Below are 26,161 nucleotides of genomic sequence, written 5' to 3'. Positions count from 1 at the left end.
TAGTTTAAATTTTAGTTCAAACTTAGATCGGTTAATTAACCAAAACCGAACCATAATAGAGTCTCATAACTTATTAACTAAGTCGAACTTCAGTTATGATTAAGGAAATTCCATAACAGAAGCTAGCGATTACGGATATGGTTAAAAAATTAAAGGTAATAATCAAACCGAACCACCATTTGCACATCATTACACTGTTATTAATAGTTGTTTTTGTGTTTTTCGATTGAGGTAAAACATGTGTCAATATCCTTTTGAAGATATCACGACTATATCTTTTGGGTTTTATCTTTCACTTGTGATAACAAGTGTTGGTACCGTGCCAATACTATACCGATATCAATTGAAAACCAAAGTTTGTTAACAACATTCGTGAATAGTTGTTAGGATTAGAAATTGGACAACAATTTTTTTAATATTTTATACGTCCCAGTTCTTAGTACTTAGAGTATCCACAATAAGATATTTTTCTTGATTTTAGCCTCCATAAACACTACATCATCGGATTTTACTATTGTGGAACTTGTTTTTGGGTTGAAATTCTTGGCCAAGAACAAGAAAAAAACAAATTGGGCGGGGACCACTGTTATTTTTAATTATTAAGTGATTGTGTAGAGAGAGCAACAAGTGGTTAAAAACAAAAAGGTGATGATATGTCAATGTGAACATCAACATCTTGAAAAAAATATTAACATCTTCAAATGAACAATATGAACATCTTCAAACAATGAACATCTGCAATTGAAAATATCAACATAAGATCTTCAAAATAAAGAAAATAAATTCTGGAATAAATTCGAACTTAAACACCATCTTCAAATTCCATCTTCATAACCACCACCAACATCATCTAATCATTTGTTTCAGATTTATACAACCACCAAAAATTGAAGAACTTAAATCAACCTAAATCATCTCATCCAGCAACATCATCTCATCCAACTTCAATGTAAATCTCAGATTCAAGAACAACACCAAACATCAACTCACCTAAATCTCTGATTCAAGAACACCACCAAACACCAACTCACCTAAATCTCATATTCAAGAAAACCGCCTACATCAACTCATCCACCACCCTAACACCGTTGTTACCACCATAAACACCGCTGCCCCGCCCCTAACTCTATCGCCCCTAGCTGCGCCGCCACCCCTTTGCTCAGATTCAAGAACAACCACCACCAACATCATCTCGCGGCTTTCTCTCTCTCTCTGGAATTTTTCTCTCTCTAGAATCTAAAGGTGTAAGGGTGGCTAGGGGTTAGAGATTGGATGAAGGTTGTTGTTTGAAGATGATGATTGATGATGGTTGTTGTGAGAGAGAGAGAGAGAGAAAGAGAGAAACTGATGGTTATATAGATCTTTTAAATAATAAATCAGATTTTTATGTTTAGTAAGGATAATTTAGTAATTTCACACCAACTTAACTGACCAAACTAACTGACATTTACTCAGGGAACTATCCGAGTAACAAAATAACAAACCATAGGGAGCATAACTGCTATTTCCAAAAGACAGGGACTAAACGTGAAAAAACGCGAAACCACATAGACTATCTGGGCAATTAACTCATAAGTTTTATTATTGGGTGGGTTTTAGGTGTTTTTCAAGAATGAGTGTTTTTTTTTTTTTAATATGAGAGCTGACTTGACACTTTTTTTGAGTGCTTTTAAGTCTCCTTACTCTGGATTCTGGATGGTCTTAGAATCATGCTACCAAAGGGTCAAGTTCTATAAAACTCATCAGCCATCAGAATAATTTTTGAACAAGATGCTATTTGGTCGTGTCAGGATAGGGAGATAGATAGATGAGCTGCCAAGAAATATGCCAACAACCTCCTCCATTGTTGGCCTATCTGTAGCTTCTCTTTGAATGCACCACAACCCCATATGGATAAATCTTGCGATGGATCTTGAATCAACAGAAAGTCTGGTATCAATTATATTTGAATATGTTCCTTCCACCCAATTTCTCCATATCTACGTTAATTAGTTCAACAAACATATCAGTAGCCATAGTCCCACAATTCCACTAAAATACAATGGTATGTCTTAACAAAAAGGTCATTTTTTAAAGTTTGGCGCCTTATATTCATAAAGATAGGAACTTCTTTTTGTTAATATAATAAAAGCTAAAGAAATTAATAGATAACTTTTCTGTTAAAAAGTAAAGCCCAATAACCTCTTTGTTGAGTTTTCCAATTTAAGAAGTCAAATAATGCAAAAATGTAGTCAAAATATTTTTGTTTAAATTCAGTGAAAATCCATAGATTGAAATTAAAATCCATGTCACTTAATTATTTGTTTAGAACGTACTGGCTTCTGATTTGAAGAAGTAGGATATCATCTATTGATTGGAAGATAACTTACTCAAGCACAAGTCTATTATGATCCAATCTAATCATACTTACATACTGAGTAAAACTCTCCTTGGAATCGTCTATGTAGGAAGCTGGTTTACGCCCTGCTATAGTTTCCAAAACTAACACGCCGAAACTAAAGACATCAGCCTTAGTTGACAAATGAACATGCGTTAGAAATTCTGGTGCGATATATCCGCTGTCACATATAAAATGAAGGTTTTAAACATCACTCGTAGTTGATGGTTACTTAACTTCACTAGAGATGGTATGTGCTTACCTGGTCCCACGAATCGAGTTCATTTCAATGCAATCGGTCTCGTTGTTTGGTGCAGACACTGCATAGTAAAAACCATGTAGTTCCGGTTCCAAGCCTTCATCTAACAGAATGTTCCAAGGTTGGACATCACAATGTATGACCCTAATTGGAGCATGCTTATGAAGGTAAAGAAGTGCCCGGGCAACACCTAGTAATATTCGGTACCGCTCATCCCAGTTGAAGGGAGCACCGTTGTGATCTACAAAGAGGAATCACAGAACACTTGTTTGACTCGATTTAGTCCATCAAGTTTAATATAATCTTAAGAGAAGAATCATAGTTAGTTTAACTTAAAAATAAAATAAGGTTAACATAAAGCCATTTGCTTGTTCTTGAACAATTCTTTATTATTTCTAGGTGGTCTGGAAGGATCATAAGCGCTTCTCGGAGATTTTTGAACTATTTCTGGTTTCTTAGAAGTTCGCTAGTGAAAGAAGCAGACTCATTCGTTGAGTTTTGCCATGTCAACATATTCAAGGAGTTCGCTTGCAAATGAATATTTGGTGTCAGTTTTTTTAGAGTCAGCACACTTTCAAAAACCTCCTAGAAACACTCATCATTTTTTCTGTAACACCTAGGTGTAAAAAAATCGTTCTTGAACTCCATCATGAGTACAATTCAAATTGAAGTTTTACCAGATAAATATAACAGATGTCCCAGAGTTGTGTAATAATTTTGTGAGATATCATAGAGAAGGTAGACGTTTGTTCCTTCAATGCACCATCCAAGCAACTGAGCCAAATTCGGATGTTCAATTTTTACAAGTATAGACACTTGATTCATACAAAATTCTAATAGTCTATCAGAATAAGGCATCCCAACAGTTGCTATATCTTGGCCATTTTGCAGTTTTCCCTTAATTAAGAAAAATCAAGTTAACATTCCAGCAAAGTAAATTAAGGGCAAACCCAGATCCAATCTACTGATATATGTGATCATATGGATACCTTGTACATGGCAATTCCATAAAAGCCTTTTCAAAGCAAATTAGATCTAGAGAAGTTTTCAGTTGCAACATTGATAGTTTCAAAATCAAACCGGCGTAATATATGGTTTTCACCTCCAATAGTATAAAGGTACGACTCAATGGATGTTAAACTTATACCTACAACTAAAAGTTCAACAAATAACTTGTTAGAAGTGGATACATCAGAGAAAAGTTAAGATAATAGAATCAGACAATATTACTTGTAGGCTGTAGCTAAGCATATGTTATAGTTTGTGTTGCTTTTAGATAATATCATTCCACACGAAAAAGGCAATTACATATGTAATGTGACAAAATAAAGGAACTTCATACCTGAGTTTTCATGAATAGATGGAAAGCCAAAAGCAGGTAACCTTAAACCAAATATTTTTCTGTCCAATGGGTTGTTGGTTTTCTCGTGTATGGCTAAAATCAACTCAAGGCCCACCACAACCTCGCTCATTGTTGGTCGTTTCTTTGGGTTACTATGCAAACACCGGCTGGCTAGCTGTGCAAACTCCTTAACACATTTAAACGATATTCTCCCCCTTAAATCAGAATCCACAATTTGCTTTAGCCTACCTTCTTTAATGGAGTCTTGAGCCCATGTTGCCAAACCCATTTGCTCCTCATCAAAACTTGTATCTAATGCTTTTCTCCCACATAAGAGTTCAAATAGTATCACCCCAAAGGCATAAACATCAGATTTTCGGGTCAGCCTGCCGGTTTGAAAGTAATTTGGATCTAGATATCCAAATGTACCTTTCACCAACGTGTTGACATAAGTAGAAGGCTGATTTGTTGGAACTATTTTGGATAACCCAAAGTCTGAAACTTTTGATGACCAACTATGATCTAACAATATATTCGAGCTCTTTACATCGCGATGTACAACTCCTTGCCTAATACCCACATCAGTGTGAAGGTACTCTAGCCCACGAGCAGCCCCTATGGATATTTTGAGTCTTCACACCCATGTTAGAGGAAATCGACATTTATGGAGATGATCTGAAAAAGTTCCATTGGGCATATACTCGTAAACAAGGATCATCTCCTTCCCAAGACTGCAGTAGCCAAGTAAAGATACCAAGTTAGAGTGCCTTAACTTCGAAAGCAATTCAACTTCAGCCCAAAACTCCGCAGCTCCTTGATCAGAAGTTGACTCCAGGCGCTTTATGGCAACATCCAAAATACTTTCTCCATTAGTGATGGTTCCTCTGTAAACTTTGCCAAAACCACCATGTCCGACCACCGATGACTCATCAAAGTTATTGGTTGCTGCTAGAATTTCGAAAAGCGTAAGCTGACGACACTGTGGTAGACAGTCTAAAGATTGGGACGATTGAGCTTCTTGGCCAGTCTGAAACGACATGCTTACTGAAATGATTTACGAAGAGTGCCTAGATATATCATCTCAAAATATATGGTCACAGTTGTTGATCATCAGATGTACATACAACGGGGGTCAGGGTGAGAGGGGCACTCCCCTCTTAGGGGAGTCCCCTCTCTTACGCACACCCAATCAGGTTATGCCACGTCAACTCCCCTCTTAAACTCCCCTCACACCCTCAATTTGATGGCGGCACTCCCCTCTTAGGGGACTTGCTTTTTTTATTCAAAAAGAAAAAAAAATGTTTTGATTGGTTGAAAAGAGGGTGGCCCACCATCTCCCTCCCTCCTTCATGCGGTAACCCCTCCCCGATCCACCTCCCCGCGGTGATGGCGGCGGTGTTCACGCTCGGGGACTTGGGTCACCGCAGCCATCCCCGCATAGTGCTGCCGACACCCTCATCGGATGAAAAGCTAAAGTAGGTTATTCATTAAATGGTCCCATATTGGTAGGTAGTAGGAAAATGCAACACGCTTTCTTGGAAACTAAGATGAATGTTAGAATTATACATATTAAACTAGAGTCTTCATGAACAGTGAGTTTGATTTATTAAATAATTGTTTTAATTTTTTTTAATAATATTTTATTTATAATCTATTTTTATTATTTTTCTAATAATTTATGTTTTATGTTTGTTTTTTCAACATTACGTTATAAATTTATTCAAAACGTTTGTTGTGTCGCTATAGCACTAAACCGAACCGAAACCGATTGTATTTTTCAACATTGCAATATAAATGTTATTGAAAATGGATATTGTGCCGCTATCATACCAAATAAGAACTGAAACCGACCGAATAATATATGTATCGGTCCACTATTTATTTATAATGTTTTTCATTTTTGATAAAATGACACTATGCCGTACCGAACAACATTGGTATATGTACTCATTTCTATGGTTTTTGTTTGTTAATGAATTTTGTGTCGCTATCGTAGTCAACCAAATCGAAACCGACCGAACAACATCGGTATCTGTACCGGTACTTATCTTTACCCTTTTTGCTTTCGATAACTGACGTGTCCGACCGAACAACATTGGTACATGTACTTGTATTCATTTTTATGGTTTCTGGTTTCGATAATTTTCATTATACAACTCTATCTGCGAAGATAAACCAATATCATTACCAGTACCATGACGATCTGAACTGGTCGATACCGCTAGGACAACATCATTGTCGGTACCGATGTTCGTTTTTTTCGTTTTTGGTCGATGTAAAATATGTGTTAATTTCTATACCGAGTGCATGTATCGTACCAATACTATAGCGAACCTAACCGTAAAATATGTGTTAATTTCTATACCGAGTGCATAACCGTAAAATATGTGTTAATTTCTATACCGAGTGCATGTATCGTACCAATGCTACAACGAACCTAACCGATATTGATCGAATGCCCATGATAACGTACCGCCGCAATGTGCGGGGGAAACAACCTCGTTATAACAATTAACAACAAACCGTATACACATCCGAGTAAACCTTTCAGTTTTTTTAATTAAAAACATAATTACGAGGGTATACCTACGCTTATTAGAATCACATGTAGTTTTTCTGTTTTTCAAAATAGGTTATATAAAAAAAGAATAGATTATTTTTAAGATTCTTAAAAAAAAAGTTAGGTGAAAGACATAATACCATGATATAATCATTAGTTATTTAATATATTAGATTTATCCAATAAGATTAGGAGTGAGAAGCAAATAAATTTTTAAAAACACTATTTTGATAAATACTTTTTCAACAACACTATTTTGATAAATATTTTTTCCACTAACACCATTGGGAAAAAAACTCTTAATTCTCAAATGTGAAATTATACATGTATAGGAAGGTTAACGTACATTACGGCTTAACGTACATCACGTACGACAGGTAATTACGCACGTTCATTTTAAAATCACGCACGTTATAACTCAAAAATCCAAAATCACGCATGTTGAAACACAATAATCACGCATATTGAAAACATTAATCACGCATGTTATAGAACAAATCACGGACGTTGTTGTACGTGAAGTACGTTAAGCCGTAATGTACGATATACTTTTACTATATATATATATATATATATATATATTAAAAATAGAAGCTAATTGATAGTACTTTTAATATTATAATAATATATAGTTTTCTTAATACTTTTGTTATTTTAATTTTATAATAATAGTTATTTTCTTTACTTTTTAACATTAATCATTTTTTTAGTATCACGGGTTGGGATAAGCTTGGTGTCAATCGGTTTCTAGCCAGTACTAATATCGAAAATACTGGTACAGTTCTGTTCGGTATCGGTAAATAAAAGGTAAAACCCGACACTAATACAGAAAACACCAAAAGTTCATGTCGAATTGATATTGGAAATCTTTTGGTTCGGGAAATCCAGTGCTGCTAGCCGGTACCATTTGCTCATCCCTGATCACGGGTACCGTACGAACAACAACGGTATCGTACAACTTTTTTTTGTTGATTTTCTTCAACTTTTAATTTTTCCTTTTTATAGTTTCAGGGGCAGGGATGAGCTCGGTTCCAACCGATACAGAATCGATACTGATACTGAAAATACCGGTTACGGTACCGGTATATGAAGGTAAAAAACGGTAGTGAACCGGTACCAGGAACTCCAAAAGTCGGTACCGAATTGGTAGTTAAGATCTTTCGGTTCGGAAAATTTGGTACCGATACCCAGAACCATTTGGTCATCTCTGACCACGGGTTTCATACGAACAACATTGTTACCAAACAACTTTTTTGGTTGATTTTCTTTCGGTTATCTTTTAGTGTTTTTTTTCTACATTTTCTTTTTATTCTTGTTAGCAGTTCCATTCGCAACGTGCTCGTAATGATTTCTAAAACACATGTAAACACATACTAAATAACAAAAGAAATTCACCGCAATGCGGAGAACTTCTTTAAACCTAGTTTTGTTAAAATTAATGGTATAGTTCACCAAACGTCATGCACATATACACCATAACAAAATTGGGATGCTGGAAAGAAAACATAAGCATCTACTTATTGTTTAATGACGGATTTAGAAGAAAAATTCATAGGTATCCTAAAAAACTTTTACCTAGACTTGTCGATGATAATTCATGCCCAAAAAAAGCCTTGTGCCGCTAGTAAAAACGAACCCTTGAAATTTTCTTTCACCTAGGGTCATCCATGAGAAATCGAGAGCTCTTAGGGGCCTGTGCGGCTAGTATATGTGTGTGTCTGTGTGTGTGTGTATATATATATATATATATAGGGTGGGGTTCTAGAGTGAACACTAGTGTATTTGCGAACTGAGTGAACAAATCCTTGCCATTGATCTACACACGTGTATGGCCAGGATCTCATCATCAAATCGTAAAATACACTAGTGTATTTCAACATCAAATCCTGGCCATTGATCTACACACGTGTATGGCCAGGATTAGTTCACTCAGTTCGCAAGCTACACTAGTGTTCACTTTTGAACCTAATCCTATATAGGTATATATATATATATATATATATATATATATAGGGTAGGGTTCGAGCATGAACAACCTCCCAATAGTGAACTGCGTGAACAGATATGGACCCTTGATTTCCTATTTAGTTGTTAAGGGTAGGATTGGAATTATATAAAAATTTAGATTCAAATCATTATTTTAATAATTGAATTAAGTTACATCTTTCCTAATTTAAATTCATTATCCACATTATGCTTATTTATTAATAAGATAATTATCAAAACATACAACAAATCACCAGATTTAAATTTTAATTTTTATTTCAGATTTCATCACCAGAATTCAAATTTTGATTTTTAACATCCACATAACCTTCATATTTCAACGGTATCCACATGTGTACTTGGATATAAATAGAACAGTACACATGTGTACTCAGCATCGTACATATGTGTACAGTAATTCACAGGTGTACATCAATATTCAATACAAAAAAAAAATTCTTAGATGTCACAAAAACAGACGATATACACATGTGTGCATCACATTAAAAAGAGGGCAAAATCAGAATACACATGTGTACATCGCATTTAAACAAATAATTATTTTAATAATTAAATTAAGTTACATCTTTCCTAATCCTTGATTTGATTTGTGAGAGATTTATGTAATCAATTTAAGAGGATAATTGATTACTTGATTTGTGAGAGATTTATGCAATCAATTTAATATTGAAATTACACATATACCCTTTTTGTATTTAATTAAATGGAAAAAATTAACCAAATAATTATCATCATGCCACTCACTTTAATCTCAAGATCATAAAAATCAAGGGCCCAAATTAGTTCACGCAGTTCACACTAGGTTACAAACTCATATTGTGAAACTATTTTAAAAAGGTAAAATAGTTAATCAACATTTCTTACTCCATACTTTATAATACATTGTCACTCTCTAATAAAGTAAGTGAGAGAATGAAAACAATTTAATTAGAGGATCCAAATATATTTTTATTTTTACATTCTAAAGCATATGTTGATTATCTTTTTTCATGAATGGGTGTACCACACACATGAAAACGTTATCAAATATTTTTTTTATTAAAGTTGTAAATGTTATTTAGAAGTTTTATAAATAATATTTAGTTTGTAATAAAAATATCTTCAACAATAAAAAGAATCGAAAACTCATTGTCCTTCAATATTTGGTAAAGCATGTAGTCTTATATGACTTTTTAATATTAGAAATTCTGAGCTTTAGAATGAATCGTAACTAAGATCTATCTTTAATTTTATATAACTAAAGTTTAAGAACCTTTTCATTTGTATATCCCTAAAATCGTATAGATAAAACATTCATGTTTTCTTCATATATATATATATAATACTAGGTTTTTACCCGGGATTGCTTCCCGGGCTCGGGAAACTTAGTTATATTAATTACTATTTGTTACTAATACGACCACATTACATCAACCATCTCATTAGATTCAACAAAAATTGTCTTCAAATCACCGGATTAGATCATGAACGCATATTAGAGGTCAAACACAAGCACAACAGGACCACATGAATAATATCATTTCCACTTTTACTTCAATGCACTTACATGTTAGGTTGATTTGGGATTTTGTAAAAATGTTTGTTTTTGTACTTCTTTACAAAATAAGATGTTGACCAAAATTCAAACAGATGTTGACCAAAAGTAAATCAGATGTTGAACATAAACACTGAATCTATAACAACAGACACTACAGACACTGATTATATTCAAACTACTGATACATAAACACTGATTCTTCATTCCACTGTTGTAATCTAAGCACTGATGTTGAGCATCAGTGCTATCTTCAAAGGGTGATCAGACCTTGAATGGACAATGCTTTGATCTTCAACAATGCTTGGATCCCATCAGTAGTTTGAGCTTCAATTTTTATGCTTAATCAGTGCTTGGATTCCAATGTATGTTGAAGCTTTGCTGAGCTGTCTTCTTCAAATGCCATTCTCTTAATAGCCTCTTTAAAATATACAGCTTCTTGCTCTTTCTCTACTGCATCAGTCAGCTTTTGCCTCTTTCTTTGGTTTAACATAATGACAGAGGTATCTGATGATGTGAACAGTGGTACAGAATTGTGGACCTGCTTCTTTGACATGTCAATAGTTTTGTAATCAAGCTTCTTTGGAAGGCTAGGATCTGTTTCTCTCCTTTTTCTCAGCCTTTCATAAGCTTCATCAGTGTACTGCTTTGTCCATTTTGCTATAGCCTTGGCAGTTCCAACCTTTGCATCAACCAACTCTTGTTTCTTTCTTTTATACTCCAAGGTAAGATCATCAATAGCCTTTTTGTATTTACGCCAGTTTGGTGCTGACCTTTTCATGCTTGGATCTCTTTTTACTCTTTCAATTCTATTGAGTTCTGTCTTGAGACCAACAAGTGGCCAATCTTGGAATTGTTCTTCCTTGGCAGGGTAGAACTTTTCACTCATGATTAGTGCCAGAAAGTCTTTTCTCAGATCTTTTTGCAGGCTAGGTTCTGGTGGTAAATTTGACATTTCTTTACTCAAATCTCTAGCATAGTCTTCCATGAGCTTTACTTTAGTGAGTAAAAACTGATAATGACTTGAAACCACATTGTCATTTTCTCCTTGGCATTCAAGCCTAGCTCTTATTTCAGCTTGTCTAGCTTTTAGTTTTAGATATCCATCCATGTTTTTTGGATTTCTAAAACCAAGCAGAGAAGGGAATTTCCTTTTTGAAGGATCATCCACTGTGTAGAACTGCCTCATTTCATTCTTTACTGCATGGAGTTCCAGTGGATAACTGGCAGCTTGGGGTAGTATCTGCAGAGTCATATCCTTGAAGAGCTATTGGATCTTTGATTGGATTGACCAATTTTGTAGCAATGAAAGATTCAGGTTTGGTTATTTTGTAAGGTACAGATGAAACAGGATCAGGTGTTGGTATGTCATAATCATGCACTTGAAACTTTTTTCTTATAGTATACACATTTTTAGGAGGAGGTGTTTCTGTTTGAGGTTTTGGAGCAAAAAGAATTATGGCTTGGGAAGGATTGTTAGAAGTGGTAGATAATTGACAAACAGTTGTCGAAACAGCTGATGTCTCAACCACTGTTGTCACTACAACTGTTGATGTATCAACAGTTGTCTTTTGCTTTAAGGCAGGTGGTGACTTTTGTGATGATGGTTTTGTTTGTGGTGTTTGAGTAGTGATGGTGTGTGTGTGACAAACAGCTGTTGAAACAACTGGTGTTTCAACCACAGATGATGTGTCAACTGTTGTCTTCTGCCTTTTGGCATGTGGTATTGGTGGTGGTGAAGTGATTTTTGGTAATGGTGATAAGGCAGTGGATGTAGTGTGTGTTGAAGTGGTAGTGGTGGCAGTTGTTTGGATAACAGATGTTGAAACCACTGAAGTAGCAACAACTGTTGATACAAAAGGTGTTTTAACATCTATTGGTTTGGAAGATTGATGTGTGGAGCTTTTGGAAGGTTTAGGAGTTTGTTTTGTGGATTTGGGAGGTGTGGTTTTGGGTTGTATGACTTTTCTAGTAGACTTTCTTATAGGCTGAGGATTTTCTTGATCCTTTGGCTCAGAAATACCCTGCTTATTCATCTCCATAAAAACTCTCTTCTCCTGTTCAAACCTTCCTTTATCCTTTGCCTCCATATCCTTTTTCACCCTTGCTTTTGCATCAGCAATGGCATTTAAGGTTACATCAACCTTTTTGGAACCATCTGGCAAAGGGATGTGTGCAAGCATACTTGAATTATCTGGTGCAATGTACAGACCATCTACATATCCCTTTTTCTTCAATTGCCTCATTTTCTCCGCCTTTTTGGCATCATTTGGTGGTGGGTTGTCCACAAAGATGATAGAGGGAGGAGCAGTGCCAGTGGTGTTCAGCAAGTGAGCCTTCATGGCTTTTATATCTGCCTGGGTGTCTTTGAACCTGGCTTCCATGATATTTCTGATCTTTTGAAGCTGAATTTCATGTTGCTGATCAGCATTTGCACTTTGTTGGTGAAGCAGAGGTTGAAATAATGCCCAAAGGTCAGTGGGAGCAGGTGGTGCCTGTTGTATTTGTAACAACTGTTGCAGTATGGTTTTAATTTCTGCAACAGATGTATCCAGTTTGTTAACCCTCTCCGTCAATTCTCGGTAAATTAAACCATCACCCAATTTAATGGGATCATCTGATTTCCCACCAGAGGTGGTTGTAACAGTGGTTGACTGAGGGAGACTTTCCCAAAAGTCATCCCCTGTTGCCCTTTTTTCTTGGAACTGGGGACTTCTTTCCTAAGCAGAGGTTACCAATCTAAGCTCACCAGTCAATACAGGATACACACCAGTGTTTCCCATAGAAGAAATTACCTTCAAGGAAGTCTGATTAATGAAACTACTGTCCAAGTGTAAACTAATGGGTTTAACATTTGTAGTAGCTGCTTCACTTGAACTACTGACAGGAAGTACTTGTACATCCTGCAGTGTAACTTCCTCAGGTGTTATTAGTGGGTTAGCAATGATAGGGAGCTCAGACTCAGTCACTTTCTGTGGGATGCTCTCAGTGATAGATGGTTGAGAGGAACTGATTTCTATCTGAGTTATATCAAGTGCATCCAACAAAAGTTTTGTTTGTGGTGGAATTGTGGCAGTGAGTATGGGAGTGGAAAGAGAATTTGCCTCGGGCAGTGGGCTGGGGATGATGGATTCAAGTGAGTCCAGAGCAACATAATTTGATGTCCCTATTCTTACAACCTGTTCTTTTTGAAAAGAAGCAGGAGGAGTTTGAGGCTCAGGTTGAGATATTTCTACCATCTGCTGTGAGGAAGCAGCAGTAGTGGTTTCTGGTGACTTTTGTGTTTTCACTGGCAGTTGCTCCGGGATCTCATCTTCCAGAGTTGCCTTTGTTTTAGGTTTGAGGGGCTTTTGTGTTTTCTTTTGTCTTGGTCCTTTGGTGGATTTAGGTGTGGGTTTCACAGCAGTTGTTTTGCTGCTGTCATCACCTTGAGCAGTGGGCTCAGCAGCAGGTGCCTGAGGATCAGTGGTAGCTGCTAAAGTCTGCTCAGGAGCCTCTGCTTTTGTTTTGGACACTTTTGATAGCCTTGTAAATGTTTCAGGTGTAAGGCCATTTATTTGAAAAGGTTCACCTTGGATGAGTACATGAGCATCATCCTTTCCAAATTTCTTTTGAAATTAAAAGCTTAGGAACCTTGAAAATAGTAAAAATGATTTGCTATTAACATTTTTTACCAAGTCATCAAAGATCTCCTGTGAATAGTTCAAGTTTTCCCCATGCAAGATAGCATATGCCAGGTATTGGATCTTTAATGGAATTTCATTGAAAGCAGTTGTCTTATTAGAAACACACATTAAGAGGGTATGAAACAAAAACCTTGGGGCAGGGGGAAAACTGCCTTTTTGCAAAGTGTCTTTTTTCATTTGCTTTGCATACCCTCTTTCTAAAAAATCTGTTTGATACTCTATTTTAGGGAAAGAAGTTTTACCTTGAAGATCATTGAGTTCAAACACTTCAGAGATGGTTTGTGGTGTGATTTTAACATCAACACCCTTTATCGAGGAATTGATGGCTATGGGTGTTTCATCTTGAGATTCAAGTTTTGCATTTTTCCAAAATTCCCTCTGGGTTGCCAAGTAAATCGGAGCATCAGAAGTCAACAAAGTTTTGTACTTTGAAGACGAAAGGGCATCTATGACGGAATTGAACGTTTCAGTGTTACTTGGTTTTGTCAACAGACCCAAGTAGTTATGGGGAGCTTTGTATCGAATTTCTATGGCCTTTTGACTGGATTTCCTTTTAACTGATGAAGATTGTGATTTTGCCATTTGAGGAAGCAGGACGATGAGGAATTTTGAGAGAAATGGAGGATAACTGCTTTCAAAAAGGAATTTTGAATTCGATTCGACAGTTAAAACCCTGTTTGGGGGTTTTGATCAGGGTTTTATAGGGGAAAAAGTGAATGCTGACGTGGCAGCGGTTACAAAAGATCTGACGGCTATGAACTGTCCACGAGCCAACCCCTGATGAGTAATGCAACACAGTTGTTTTATGAAGCCACTGATGGAATAATATCAGTGGTTGCAATGATTACATTGAAGACGGTGGGAGACTTTAAGTTATCAGCGGATAGCCTGAAAACATTTTAATGCTCATAATTCATGAAAAAATTTCATTTTAACTATTTTAATGCTTATAATGCTTATAGCCTGAAGCACTGCTGCTACTGAGCAGTGGCTTTCCTTTCGTTGATCAGCCTTTAGGTACGTAAGTGCTTGTCTTTAACAGGGCTTTGTCCTCAACAGTGGATCGCCCTCATCAGTCTTTAAGTAGATCAGTCTTTATAAGGAGCAGTGGGGTGATGTGATAAATACCGTTACGTATAAACATCTCAGTGATACGAAATCTAACAATCTAACATAGTATAAAACACTGATGTGATAAATACTGTTACATATAAATACTGTTAACATAAACAAAGATAGAATATCTGTTGTTGATGCTGAACCACTGTTGTTGTTGGGCAGTTGTTTTTCTTTGAGTTTGTATAGGGTTTGTCTCGAGAGATAAAATATAGCGAACCACTGCTACACTAAACACTGTTACAAAAGAAACATTGATACATAAATACTAAAGTTGAATCCGCTGTAGATGCTGAAGCACTGCTGCTACTGAGCAGTGGTTTTCCTTTCGTTGATCAGGCTTTACGTACATAAGTGCTTGTCTTTAACATGGCTTTGTCTTCAACAGTGGTTCGGCCTCAACAGTCTTTAAGAACATCAGTCTTTATAAGGAGCAGTGGTTAATTATAACAGTCCTTAGCATGATCAGCTGTTATAACCACAACATAACCCTTTGAGAGGAAGCAAGTATCCGTCTATTCATTTGAGAGGACTCATTGACACTCTTAAACCTCTGTTAACTTACCAAACAGATGTTCAGATACAATTCAACATCAACATAATCTAAATGATTCTCAAACACTAAATAAAAAATAAAAATAAAATACAACATAGATTCATAAAATTAAATTTATTCATTTATACATGACCTTAAAACTGAAAGTCCAATAATTACATGACATACTTAACAATATTAAAGTTCAAATCTAAGAATAACAGCAAGAATTAAGAAACTTAAGTTTCAACTCCATCGATTACTAAACCTCTGGATGTATGTCCTTCAGCATCGCCATGAACTGCTGATGTGCGTGAAGTGTAATATATTTTAGGTGTATATTTTTAAGCCTTTTTACACTTTTTAGCCAAGTTTTAAATTTATAAAACACGATATTTACTAACACTAAACACACATATGGGCAAGTGCACCCATCGTGGACGTAGTATAGTGTTGGTAAGATACCGAGGTCGTCCAAGGACACAAGTGCTTTTAGTACCGGTTTATCCTCAACGTCTAATCAAATCAAAAGTTAGAAAAAGGTTTTTAAACTAGAAAAATAAAACTAACTAAAATGCTGAAAAATAAAATAAAAATAAAAACAAATAGACAAGATGAATTACTTGGATCCGACTCGTGTGTAATGTAGGCCCCTCTTTTGAAGGTGACGTTACCCTCAAAAGTAACCTTTGATTATTTCCGCACTTTTGCACTTTTTAAGAGATTATCTTAGTTATTGTAGTAGGCCCCTCTTTTGAAGGTGACGTTACCCTCAACCCAGTAGTTTGAGTCAGCAAGGATACAATCCTAAAGGGTCGGATTATTGAAAGATAATTAATTAAGTTATTAATGCATAATATGGTAGGCCCCTCTTTTGAAGGTGACGTTACCCTCGGCTAAGTAGTCTGAGTCAGCAGGGATACAGTCCTAAGTAGCCGGGTTAAAGTTTTAATAGTAGCTTACATATGAGGGGATCAAAGAGTTTGGACCCCCGCCATCCAATACATGTGGGTATTGAAGGAGGTCCTACTAAATTTGACCCAGGTCCTTTGCAGGATCTATACACTGAGCAATGGCAAGACTCTTACCAAACCGTTCCCTAAACCCCCGACCAGGTAGCCAACATATCTCCATATAGACCGTGGAGATATGAATGGTGAAAATCTTTTATTTTATATAGACAATAAAATAATTGCCAAGACACCACGGACAAACGATAAGGAAGAATCACCTTCAACATAAGACACTAGTTATTAAAGTCATTAATACATTACCAAATAAAAAGTGCGAAAAGATTAAAAATAAAAAGTATTACACTAAACACTTGTCTTCACCAAGTGATGTAAGAGACTTAGGCAAACATGGCCTTTGATTGTCAAGAACTCTTACGATCAATCTTGGAACCCGAGACGACTTACACACTCTATGATGGACAATGGAGGATGGTGGTGGATGATGGTGTTGTGATGGTGGTGGGTGGTGGGTGAAGTGTGAGAGAGGTGGTGTGCCAAGGGATGGTTTGCAAATGAGCCAAGCACCCCTATTTACAGCCTGAACAGTAGCTCGGGCACGGCCCCGTGTCCATTGGGCACGGCCCCGTGTCCATCCTCCTTCTCTTTCTTCATTAACGGCAGTTTGTCTGCATTAGTTGACCACACCCCCGTGTCCGCTGGGCACGACCCCGTGTGCATAAGCGTATCTGTACTAACAAGATTTCCTTAGATTCTCCGAATCTTAGAGTTGACCACGGCCCCGTGTCCAGTGGGCACGCCCCCGTGGTGGGTGATAGAAGCTTCTACAGCTTTGTCTTTTCTGCTGACACTTGGGCACGCCCCCGTGCTCACTGAGCACGGGGCGTGTTCAGCCTTCTGTTCTCTTGTTTCGCTTGGGAAGATGTTGTTGGGAGGTCGGGCATGCCACGTTTGTTCCTTTTCTTGTATTTATGTTAGATTTAGCTGCCTTTTGCTTCTTTTGTTCATTTGAGCTCATTTAATCCTAAAAATACAAAAGGAAGACAAAAACACACTTTTTCCAACATTAGTACTAAAAAAGGGTTAGTTTTATGCCACAATTGATATAATTTATATGTTGCATTTTGTGCACATCAACTGCACGTCTCTATCACCGCACTCTATATTACTGACAACACAGTTAAGAAACAAACCTAAAATGCAAAGGTCTCTTCTCAACTGTTGTAGCACATCTGAGTTTTCACGATATTGCACGAATCTATCCATACTTTCTATAAATGAAGAAATCCCAATGACAAACCTGATGCAAGAAAACCTGACGTTCGATTTAACGAAAATCGAACAACGCAACTTTTCACGATGTTGCAACAAAGATACTGCAACATCGATATTGAAAGGTTGATGTGTGATGGGAAGCTTCAATGAAACTACGATGTTGGAACAATGATACTGGAACGATAACATGTAAACATAATCAACAAACATTCGAACAAAGAAGTGTAATCGGAGATTAGCGTCTGAATCACGAGAAAGATGCATTTGAGAGAGAGATACGCTCACATATATGAGCGAGCGAGATTTGAATGTTGATGTGCACAAAATGCAACATATAAATTACATCAATTGTGGTTTAAAACTAACCCTTTTTTAGTACTAATGTTGGAAAAAGTATGCTTTTGTCTTGCTTTTGTATTTTCAGGATTAAATGAGCTCAAAATAACAAAAGAAGCAAAAAGACAGCAAAATCTAACATAAATACAAGAAAAGGAGCAAAAGTGATATGCCCGACCCCCCGACAACATCTTCCCAAGCAAAACAAAGAAGACAGAAGAATGAACACGCCCCGTGCTCAGTGAGCACGGGGCCGTGCCCAAGTACCAGCAGAAAAGACAAACCCATAGAAGCTTCTACTGCCCACCATGGGGCCGTGCCCAGCGGACACGGGGGCGTGGTCAACTTCCTGCAGGTGCATTTATTGTAATTGCGAAATACAATTAATAAAGAGAGAGAGTCAGATGGACACGGAGCCGTGCCCAGCGGGCACGGGGCCGTGCCCGAGCTTCTGTTCAGCCTATAAATAGGAGTGTTTGGAGCTCTTACAACTCATCCCTTGGCACACCACCTCTCTCACACTTCACCCACCACCACCATTACACCATCATCCACCACGATCATCCATTATCCATCATAGAGTGTGTGAGTCGTCTCGGGATCCAAGATTGATCGTAAGAGTTCTTGACAATCAAAGGCCATGTCTGCCTAAGTCTCTTACATCACTTGGTGAAGACAAGTGTTTAGTGTAATACTTTTTATTTTTAATCTTTTGCACCTTTTAATTGGTTTTGTATTAATGAATTTAATTACTAGTTTCTTATGTTGAAGGTGATTCTTCCTTATCGTTTGTCTGTGGTGTCTTGGCATTATTTTACTGTCTATATAAAATAAAAGATTTTCACCATTCATATCTCCACGGTCTATATGGAGGTATGTTGGCTACCTGGTCGGGGGTTAAGGGAACAGTTTGGTAAGAGTCTTGCCATTGTTCAGTGTATAGATCCTGCAAAGGACCTGGATCAAATTTAGTAGGACCTCCTTCAATTCCCAAAGGTATTGGATGGCGGGGGTCCAAACTCTTTGATCCCCTGATAAGTTAAACTACTATTAAAACTTTAACCCAGCTACTTAGGACTGTATCCCAGCTGACTCAGACTACTTAGCTGAGGGTAACGTCGCCTTCAAAAGAGGGGCCTACCACATTATGCATTAATAACTTAATTAATTATCTTTCAATAATCCGACCCTTTAGGATTGTATCCTTGCTGACTCAAACTACTGGGTTGAGGGTAACGTCACCTTCAAAAGAGGGGCCTACTACAATAACTAAGATAATCTCTTAAACAAGTGCAAAAGTGCGAAAATAATCAAAGGTTACACTACACGCGAGTCGGATCCAAGTGATTCATCTTGTCTATTTGTTTTTATTTTTATTTTATTTTTCAGCATTTTAGTTAGTTTTATTTTCTTAGTTTAAAACCTTTTTCTAACATTTTGATTTGGTTAGACATTGAAGATAAACCAGTACTAAAAGCTCTTGTGTCCTTGGACGACCTCGGTATCTTACCAACACTATACTACGTCCACGATGGGTGCACTTGCCCATATGTGTGTTTAGTGTTAGTAAATATCGTGTTTTATAAATTTAAAACTTGGCTAAAAAGTGTAAAAAGAGCTTAAAATATATACCTAAATTGTATTACACCTAACGCACATCAAGTTTTTGGCGTCGTTGCCGGGGACACAAGGATTTTAAGAAAGTTAGGAATCAACGGCCTAATCATTTTTTTTATTTTTTTTTCTTTTTATTTTTTTTTTTTAGATTTTCTTAATTTTTCAGCTTCTGCAGAACTCAACACGGGCCGTGCCTGGTCGGACACGGGCCGTGCCCAGCATTATAATTGGCAGTTTTTATTTTCCGAGTTACAGAGGGCTGAGCACGGGGCCGTGTCGGTGCAACACGGGGCCGTGTCCAACTTTCCAGTAACAGGGATCCGGAAAACAATCGTTGTATCTCCGACCACGGGTCGTGTTCAGTGAGCACGGGGCCGTGGTAAACTTTCTGACCAACATTCTTTTCTGTTTTTATTGTAGGATTTGGAACCAGACGCCACCCTCTACGTAGTGTATGAGCTCCAATTCCAATAAAGACATAAAAGAACCTCTAGAAGAACCCGAACGCTTTCTCAGAAAAAGACTTAAAGCTAAAAACCAAGAGAAGGTTTCGGGGGACCCACTTCCAATGGCGGACCAACGTACCCTCATGGATTACCTACGACCCACCGTAGGTTATCTCGGCGCCGCTATCAATGCACCGAATGTCGAAGCCAACAACTTCGAACTTCGGCCACATTTGATACAAATGCTTCAAAACTCCGCAACCTTTCATGGGCTTGCGGACGAGGATCCCCATCTACATATTACTAATTTCTTAGAAATATGTGATACCTTTCGGATCAATGGAGCATCAAATGATGTCATCCGCCTCCGAATGTTTCCATTTTCATTAAAAGACCGAGCAAAAGCTTGGCTCAACGCCCTCCCAGTTGGTTCGGTAAACACCTGGGATGAACTAGCCCAAAAATTTCTATATAAGTATTTCCCTCCCGCTAAAATGGCTAAATTAATGACTGAAATTAATACATATTCACAAGAGGATGGGGAATCCTTTTATGAAATTTGGGAAAAGTTCAAGGAGCTATTGCGCAAGTATCCCCATCATGGTCTTGCGGTATGGCAACAAGTGTCCACTTTCTATAATGGGTTATTGCCACACACGAGACAAACACTTGACTCTAGCTCCGGGGGACTTTTAGGTAATCGCCGCCCACATGAGATATACAATCAAATCGAGGAAATTGCTCAAACCAATTTTCAGTGGCACACTCCCTGAGGCAATAAATCTATTGCCCCGGGCACCCATAAGGTTGATGAAAGCACTTCTTTACAAGCCCAAATCGAGGCTCTTTCTTCAAAAATTAAAAAGCTAGAAATGACAAAAACGGTCTCGGTAATGGCTTGCGAAGGGTGTGGTAGGCCACATGAAAATTGGAGTTGTATAAAAGAAACAGATGATCAAACAGAGTCGGTAAACTACATTGATAATAGACCTAGGCCGTCGGGTCCCCCAACGGGTACCTACAACCAAGGATGGCGTAACCACCCTAACCTTGGTTGGAGAGAACCCGCCAATAGTAGTAACCAACAAAGTCTAAATCAACGAACAAACTTTCAACAACCAAGAAATGAGTCACAAAATTTCCCTCAACAACAAGGTGGACGAGAAAGGCTTGAAGATACTATATCTCGCCTCATCTCCGACACTGAAAAGAAAAACTCGGATCGGTTTCAACAATTGGAATCAAATTTTAGAAATCAACAGGCTAGTATACAAAACATTGAAAAACAAATAAATCAACTAGCTCAAAATTTCTCTGAGAGGCCACAAGGCGCGTTACCAAGTAATACCGAAACAAACCCAAAAGCTCAAATTCATCTCATAACATTAAGAAACCGTACCGTGGGTCCCGTGGAAGCTCCGGCGCCACCAACCGAGGAAAGCACAACACCGCCCCAACAAGATAAGGCTTCTCCTCTATTTCAAGAGCCCACCAATGCTCCTCCGGTTCCGTACCCCGGTAGGTTAATTCGTCAAAAGACCAATGAGAAATTCGCAAAATTCGAAAGTCTACTAAAACAATTGCATGTTAATATTCCTTTCATAGAAGTCCTAACTCAAATGCCTAAATACTCAAAATTCATGAGGGACTTCCTCACTCATAAAAGGAAAATTGAATCATTGCAATTAGTTAACCTAGGCGAAGAATGCTCCGCCCTCGTACTCAACAAACTTCCCCAAAAGAAGATTGATCCCGGAAGCTTCATAATTCCTTGCTCGATCGGGGAATCCCCCATTCGTAATGCACTAGCCGACCTTGGGGCTAGCATTAACCTCATGCCCGCATCAATGTTCAAACGACTCGACCTAGGAAAAACGAGCCCTACCAAGATGAGTGTACAACTTGCCGATAGATCCGTCAAATACCCGCAAGGTGTCGCTGAAAATCTATTGGTCAAAGTCGACAATTTCGTCTACCCGGCCGACTTTGTCATACTAGATATGGAAGAAGACACCGAAGTCCCCCTCATAATAGGGAGGCCATTTCTAGCCACCGCACAAGCAGTGGTAGACATGAATGACGGAACACTCACTTTAAAATATGGGGATAAGGAAGTGAAGTTCGGGGTTGGGAAGAGAATAGAGGACGATGACCCGGTCAATTACATGAAGGTTATTGATTCGAGTTTGGATGATGCTCTCCGACGGTGCAACATGGGATGCAAAACATCCCGCTCGGAAAATATATAACCTCACTTTGGGTCTAGCCAAGGACCCTTATAAACGTGGCGCACCACGGAGGCATTCCGCGGAACTATCCTTAGTTAGTTTAATCTTTTAGTTTAATTTTAATTTGCAGGAATAAAACACACTCGTGATGGTGAAGGATAACAAGGGAAACGAGAAACATAGCCCCATGCACGAAAACAGGGCCATCCGACAACAATTTCTTCATTACAGTAAGCTCAGCACGGGCCGTGTCCGCCCAACACGGCCCCGTCCTGCACACTCTGCAGAGAATTGCCCAATTCAGGTAACTGGACACGGGCCGTGTTCGCTGAACACGCCCCCGTGTCCAAGCTTCTGTTTCTTTTCTTTAATTTTTGTCGCTGGCACCTGAACACGGGTCCGTGCCCGGTCCCCACGGGGCCGTGTCCAGGATGCCAGTGACATAAAATTTTGCTTTCAACACCATTTTACACATTCAATCAACCTAAAAACTTATTTTTGGAACACATTGAGGACAATGTGTAATTTAAGTGTGGGAGGGATGCTAAAACCTTGAATTTTGCAAGTCCTAATAACAAGCCTTACGCAAAACTCTATTGGAACCGCTAATCACCCCAAATTTTTTCAAAAAAAAAAATTCATTTTTTTACTTGTCTAAGTTTAATTTGGAAATTCAAGTTCTAACAAGGTTATATTTTTTTAAGTTTACAACCGATAGCGTCGTGATAAAAAGAACCAACATAAGAAAATTACGAAAAGGCATGACAAACTTAGTTAAAATTTGATTATATATACTTGATCACATAAAAAAAAAACCCTTTCCCACAAAAGTGAGTTTTGAGCCATTATCTAGCATACAAATATATATCTTTACACTAAATGCTCATTTTTCGTTTCTTGTGTGAATAGCCGCTTGGTTCGTACGACTCTAGAACTTGCCACAACAATACATTCCCAGTCCTTACCAACTTAAACCCGAGTAAGTAAATGATGGAGGCATTAGGACTAACCCTTTTTTCTTTCTACACCATAATTTTTCATTTTTTTTACCACCTACCCAAAATCCCCCTAGTTAACCCCTTTGAGCCTAAACCTTTTCATTTCTTAACCCAAAATAATCACCCTTTTTACCCACCTAAACCTTTTTATTTATAACCCTTTTCTTTTAGTAACAACGTCCGGTTTTCTTGTGACTTATGTTGAAAAAAAAATTTATTATATTTTGATGAAACCAAACAAACAAGAAAGTTCATCAAAAATAACTTTGTTTGAACAATTCATCAAAATAAAATAAAGATGTGAAAAATAAAAAGTCTTTCAAAAACCGACGTTTGTTACGCTTTTCGCCCTTTTACTAACCACTAACCCAACCACCCACCTTTAGCCCAAGCTTAACCCTTCACCCAAAAAGTCCTCTTGATATTTACAAAGGTATATAGTTAAAAAGGAGGAGGATTGATTGCTTGGCAAGCTTATGGTAGAAGTAAGTTCCATGCCGCTCTCGAGTGATTCACTAAAAATACACATTCGGCCGAGTGTTCCCCCGTGAGGTATGTGAACTTGTATAAAAATGGAATTTTAAAAAGGTATGTTATGCCCTAATAAATAATTTATCTTATGAAACGTTTTTAATAAATCATGACGAATAGGATTGTAAATAAATAAAAATAAAACCTAAATAATCTTGGAAATCCCGACACTCTATGACAAGCCCAAAAAACCTTCTCTTCTACCCATTCCATTTGGGAGTGAATAAAGCCACATTATAAAGAGTTTTGCTTGAGGACAAGCAAAGATTTAAGTATGGGGGTATTTGATGTGCACAAAATGCAACATATAAATTACATCAATTGTGGCTTAAAACTAACCCTTTTTTAGTACTAATGTTGGAAAAGTATGCTTTTGTCTTCCTTTTGTATTTTCAGGATTAAATGAGCTCAAAATAACAAAAGAAGCAAAAAGACAGCAAAATCTAACATAAATACAAGAAAAGGAGCAAAAGTGATATGCCCGACCCCCCGACAGCATCTTCCCAAGCAAAACAAAGAAGACAGAAGACTGAACACGCCCCGTGCTCAGTGAGCACGGGGCCGTGCCCAAGTACCAGCAGAAAAGACAAACCCATAGAAGCTTCTACTGCCCACCCCGGGGCCGTGCCCAGCGGACATGGGGGCGTGGTCAACTTCCTGCAGGCGCATTTATTGTAATTGCGAATTACAATTAATGAAGAGAGAGAGTCAGATGGACACGGAGTCGTGCCCAGCGGGCACGGGGACGTGCCCGAGCTTCTGTTCAGCCTATAAATAGGAGTGTTTGGAGCTCTTGCAACTCATCCCTTGGCACACCACCTCTCTCACACTTCACCCACCACCCACCACCACCATTACACCATCATCCACCACCATCATCCATTATCCATCATAGAGTGTGTGAGTCGTCTCGGGATCCAAGATTGATCGTAAGAGTTCTTGATAATCAAAGGCCATGTTTGCCTAAGTCTCTTACAACACTTGGTGAAGACAAGTGTTTAGTGTAATACTTTTTATTTTTAATCTTTTGCACTTTTTAATTGGTTTTGTATTAATGACTTTAATTACTAGTTTCTTATGTTGACGGTGATTCTTCCTTATCGTTTGTCCGTGGTGTCTTGGCATTATTTTACTGTCTATATAAAATAAAAGTTTTTCACCATTCATATCTCCACGGTCTATATGGAGGTATGTTGGCTACCTGGTCGGGGGTTAAGGGAACGGTTTGGTTAGAGTGTTGCCATTGTTCAGTGTATAGATCCTGCAAAGGACCTGGATCAAATTTAGTAGGACCTCCTTCAATACCCAAAGGTATTGGATGGCGGGGGTCCAAACTCTTTGATCCCCTCATAAGTTAAACTACTATTAAAACTTTAACCCATCTACTTAGGACTGTATCCCTGCTGACTCAGACTACTGAGCTGAGGGTAACGCCGCCTTCAAAAGAGGGGCCTACCACATTATGCATTAATAACTTAATTAATTATCTTTCAATAATCCGACCCTTTAGGATTGTATCCTTGCTGACTCAAACTACTGGGTTGAGGGTAACGTCACCTTCAAAAGAGGGGCCTACTACAATAACTAAGATAATCTCTTAAACAAGTGCAAAAATGCGAAAATAATCAAAGGTTACACTACACGCGAGTTGGATCCAAGTGATTCATCTTGTCTATTTTTTTTATTTTTATTTTATTTTTCAGCATTTTAGTTAGTTTTATTTTCTTAGTTTAAAACCTTTTTCTAACATTTTGATTTGGTTAGACGTTGAGGATAAACCGGTACTAAAAGCTCTTGTGTCCTTGGACGACCCCGGTATCTTACCAACACTATACTACGTCCACGATGGGTACACTTGGCCATATGTGTGTTTAGTGTTAGTAAAAGTCTTGTTTTATAAATTTAAAACTTGGCTAAAAAGTGTAAAAAGGGCTTAAAATATATACCTAAATTATATTACACCTAACGCACATCAATGTGATAGCAGATAATTATATCTTATTTATAGGATTAAAATATACGGTTTGAATTTTGAATTTTGAATGTGGGAACTGATAATTATATCTTATTTATTGGGAACTGATGTTTATTGGGAACAGATGTTTATTGGGAATCGACAGTAGTGTATATCCTTATATCCTGCTTTATTAAACTATTAAATATTAAATATTAGAATTGATAAGCAAGGTAGGAAAAAAAAAGAGAGAGAAGGTCAATTTTAAATTATCATTTTGCGTATTTTGAATTTCAAAATTACTGATATTATCAGTAGTTACTGATCTGATTTGAAAGCAATTGTTATGATGACTTTTCTAATTTTTATTTTAACTTTAATTAAGAGAT

General features: G+C 37.6%; 2 protein-coding genes and 1 non-coding gene across 4 annotated transcripts; all 3 read right to left on the bottom strand.

Moving 5' to 3' along the window:
• Positions 1 to 662: 662 nt before the first annotated feature.
• On the bottom strand, positions 663 to 5,221 carry LOC110895236 (cysteine-rich receptor-like protein kinase 40). 2 transcript variants are annotated; one of them, XM_022142513.2, is made up of 6 exons: positions 3,979 to 5,221; positions 3,626 to 3,789; positions 3,314 to 3,533; positions 2,640 to 2,877; positions 2,411 to 2,558; positions 663 to 1,979 (listed from the first exon to the last, which is right to left on the bottom strand). In XM_022142513.2, exons 2-6 carry the CDS (start codon positions 3,632 to 3,634, stop codon positions 1,743 to 1,745), a joined length of 852 nt encoding a protein of 283 aa, XP_021998205.1. In that variant the 5' UTR covers positions 3,635 to 3,789; positions 3,979 to 5,221; the 3' UTR covers positions 663 to 1,742. The 2 variants fall into 2 exon arrangements, with proteins under 2 accessions (XP_021998205.1, XP_021998204.1); XM_022142512.2 differs by lacking the exons at positions 3,314 to 3,533; positions 3,626 to 3,789 and having other exon boundaries at positions 3,979 to 5,216.
• Positions 4,613 to 5,017, bottom strand: LOC110893047 (probable receptor-like protein kinase At5g38990). The gene has a single exon (XM_022140169.1). It carries the CDS (start codon positions 5,015 to 5,017, stop codon positions 4,613 to 4,615), a length of 405 nt encoding a protein of 134 aa, XP_021995861.1.
• A 15,340-nt stretch (positions 5,222 to 20,561) lies between the features above and the next one.
• On the bottom strand, positions 20,562 to 20,668 carry LOC118485225. The gene has a single exon (XR_004875530.1). It is a non-coding gene; the product is annotated as a small nucleolar RNA R71 (small nucleolar RNA).
• Positions 20,669 to 26,161: the final 5,493 nt, after the last annotated feature.

The sequence above is a fragment of the Helianthus annuus genome, chromosome 12 (assembly GCF_002127325.2).
Source record: "Helianthus annuus cultivar XRQ/B chromosome 12, HanXRQr2.0-SUNRISE, whole genome shotgun sequence".
In the NCBI taxonomy this organism is placed as follows: Eukaryota; Viridiplantae; Streptophyta; class Magnoliopsida; order Asterales; family Asteraceae; genus Helianthus; species Helianthus annuus.
This window is presented reverse-complemented; position numbering and strand designations above follow the sequence as displayed.

Coding starts and splice junctions, on each gene's coding strand:
- LOC110895236 (XM_022142512.2), bottom strand. CDS start 4,267: ATGGGTTTGGCAACATGGGCTCAAGACTCCATTAAAGAAGGTAGGCTA. Junction 2,878..3,978: donor ATCTATTCATGAAAACTCAG/GTATGAAGTTCC, acceptor TCCTCTTTGTAG/ATCACAACGGTGCTCCCTTC. Junction 2,559..2,639: donor AACTCGATTCGTGGGACCAG/GTAAGCACATAC, acceptor TATATGTGACAG/CGGATATATCGCACCAGAAT.
- LOC110893047 (XM_022140169.1), bottom strand. CDS start 5,017: ATGTCGTTTCAGACTGGCCAAGAAGCTCAATCGTCCCAATCTTTAGAC.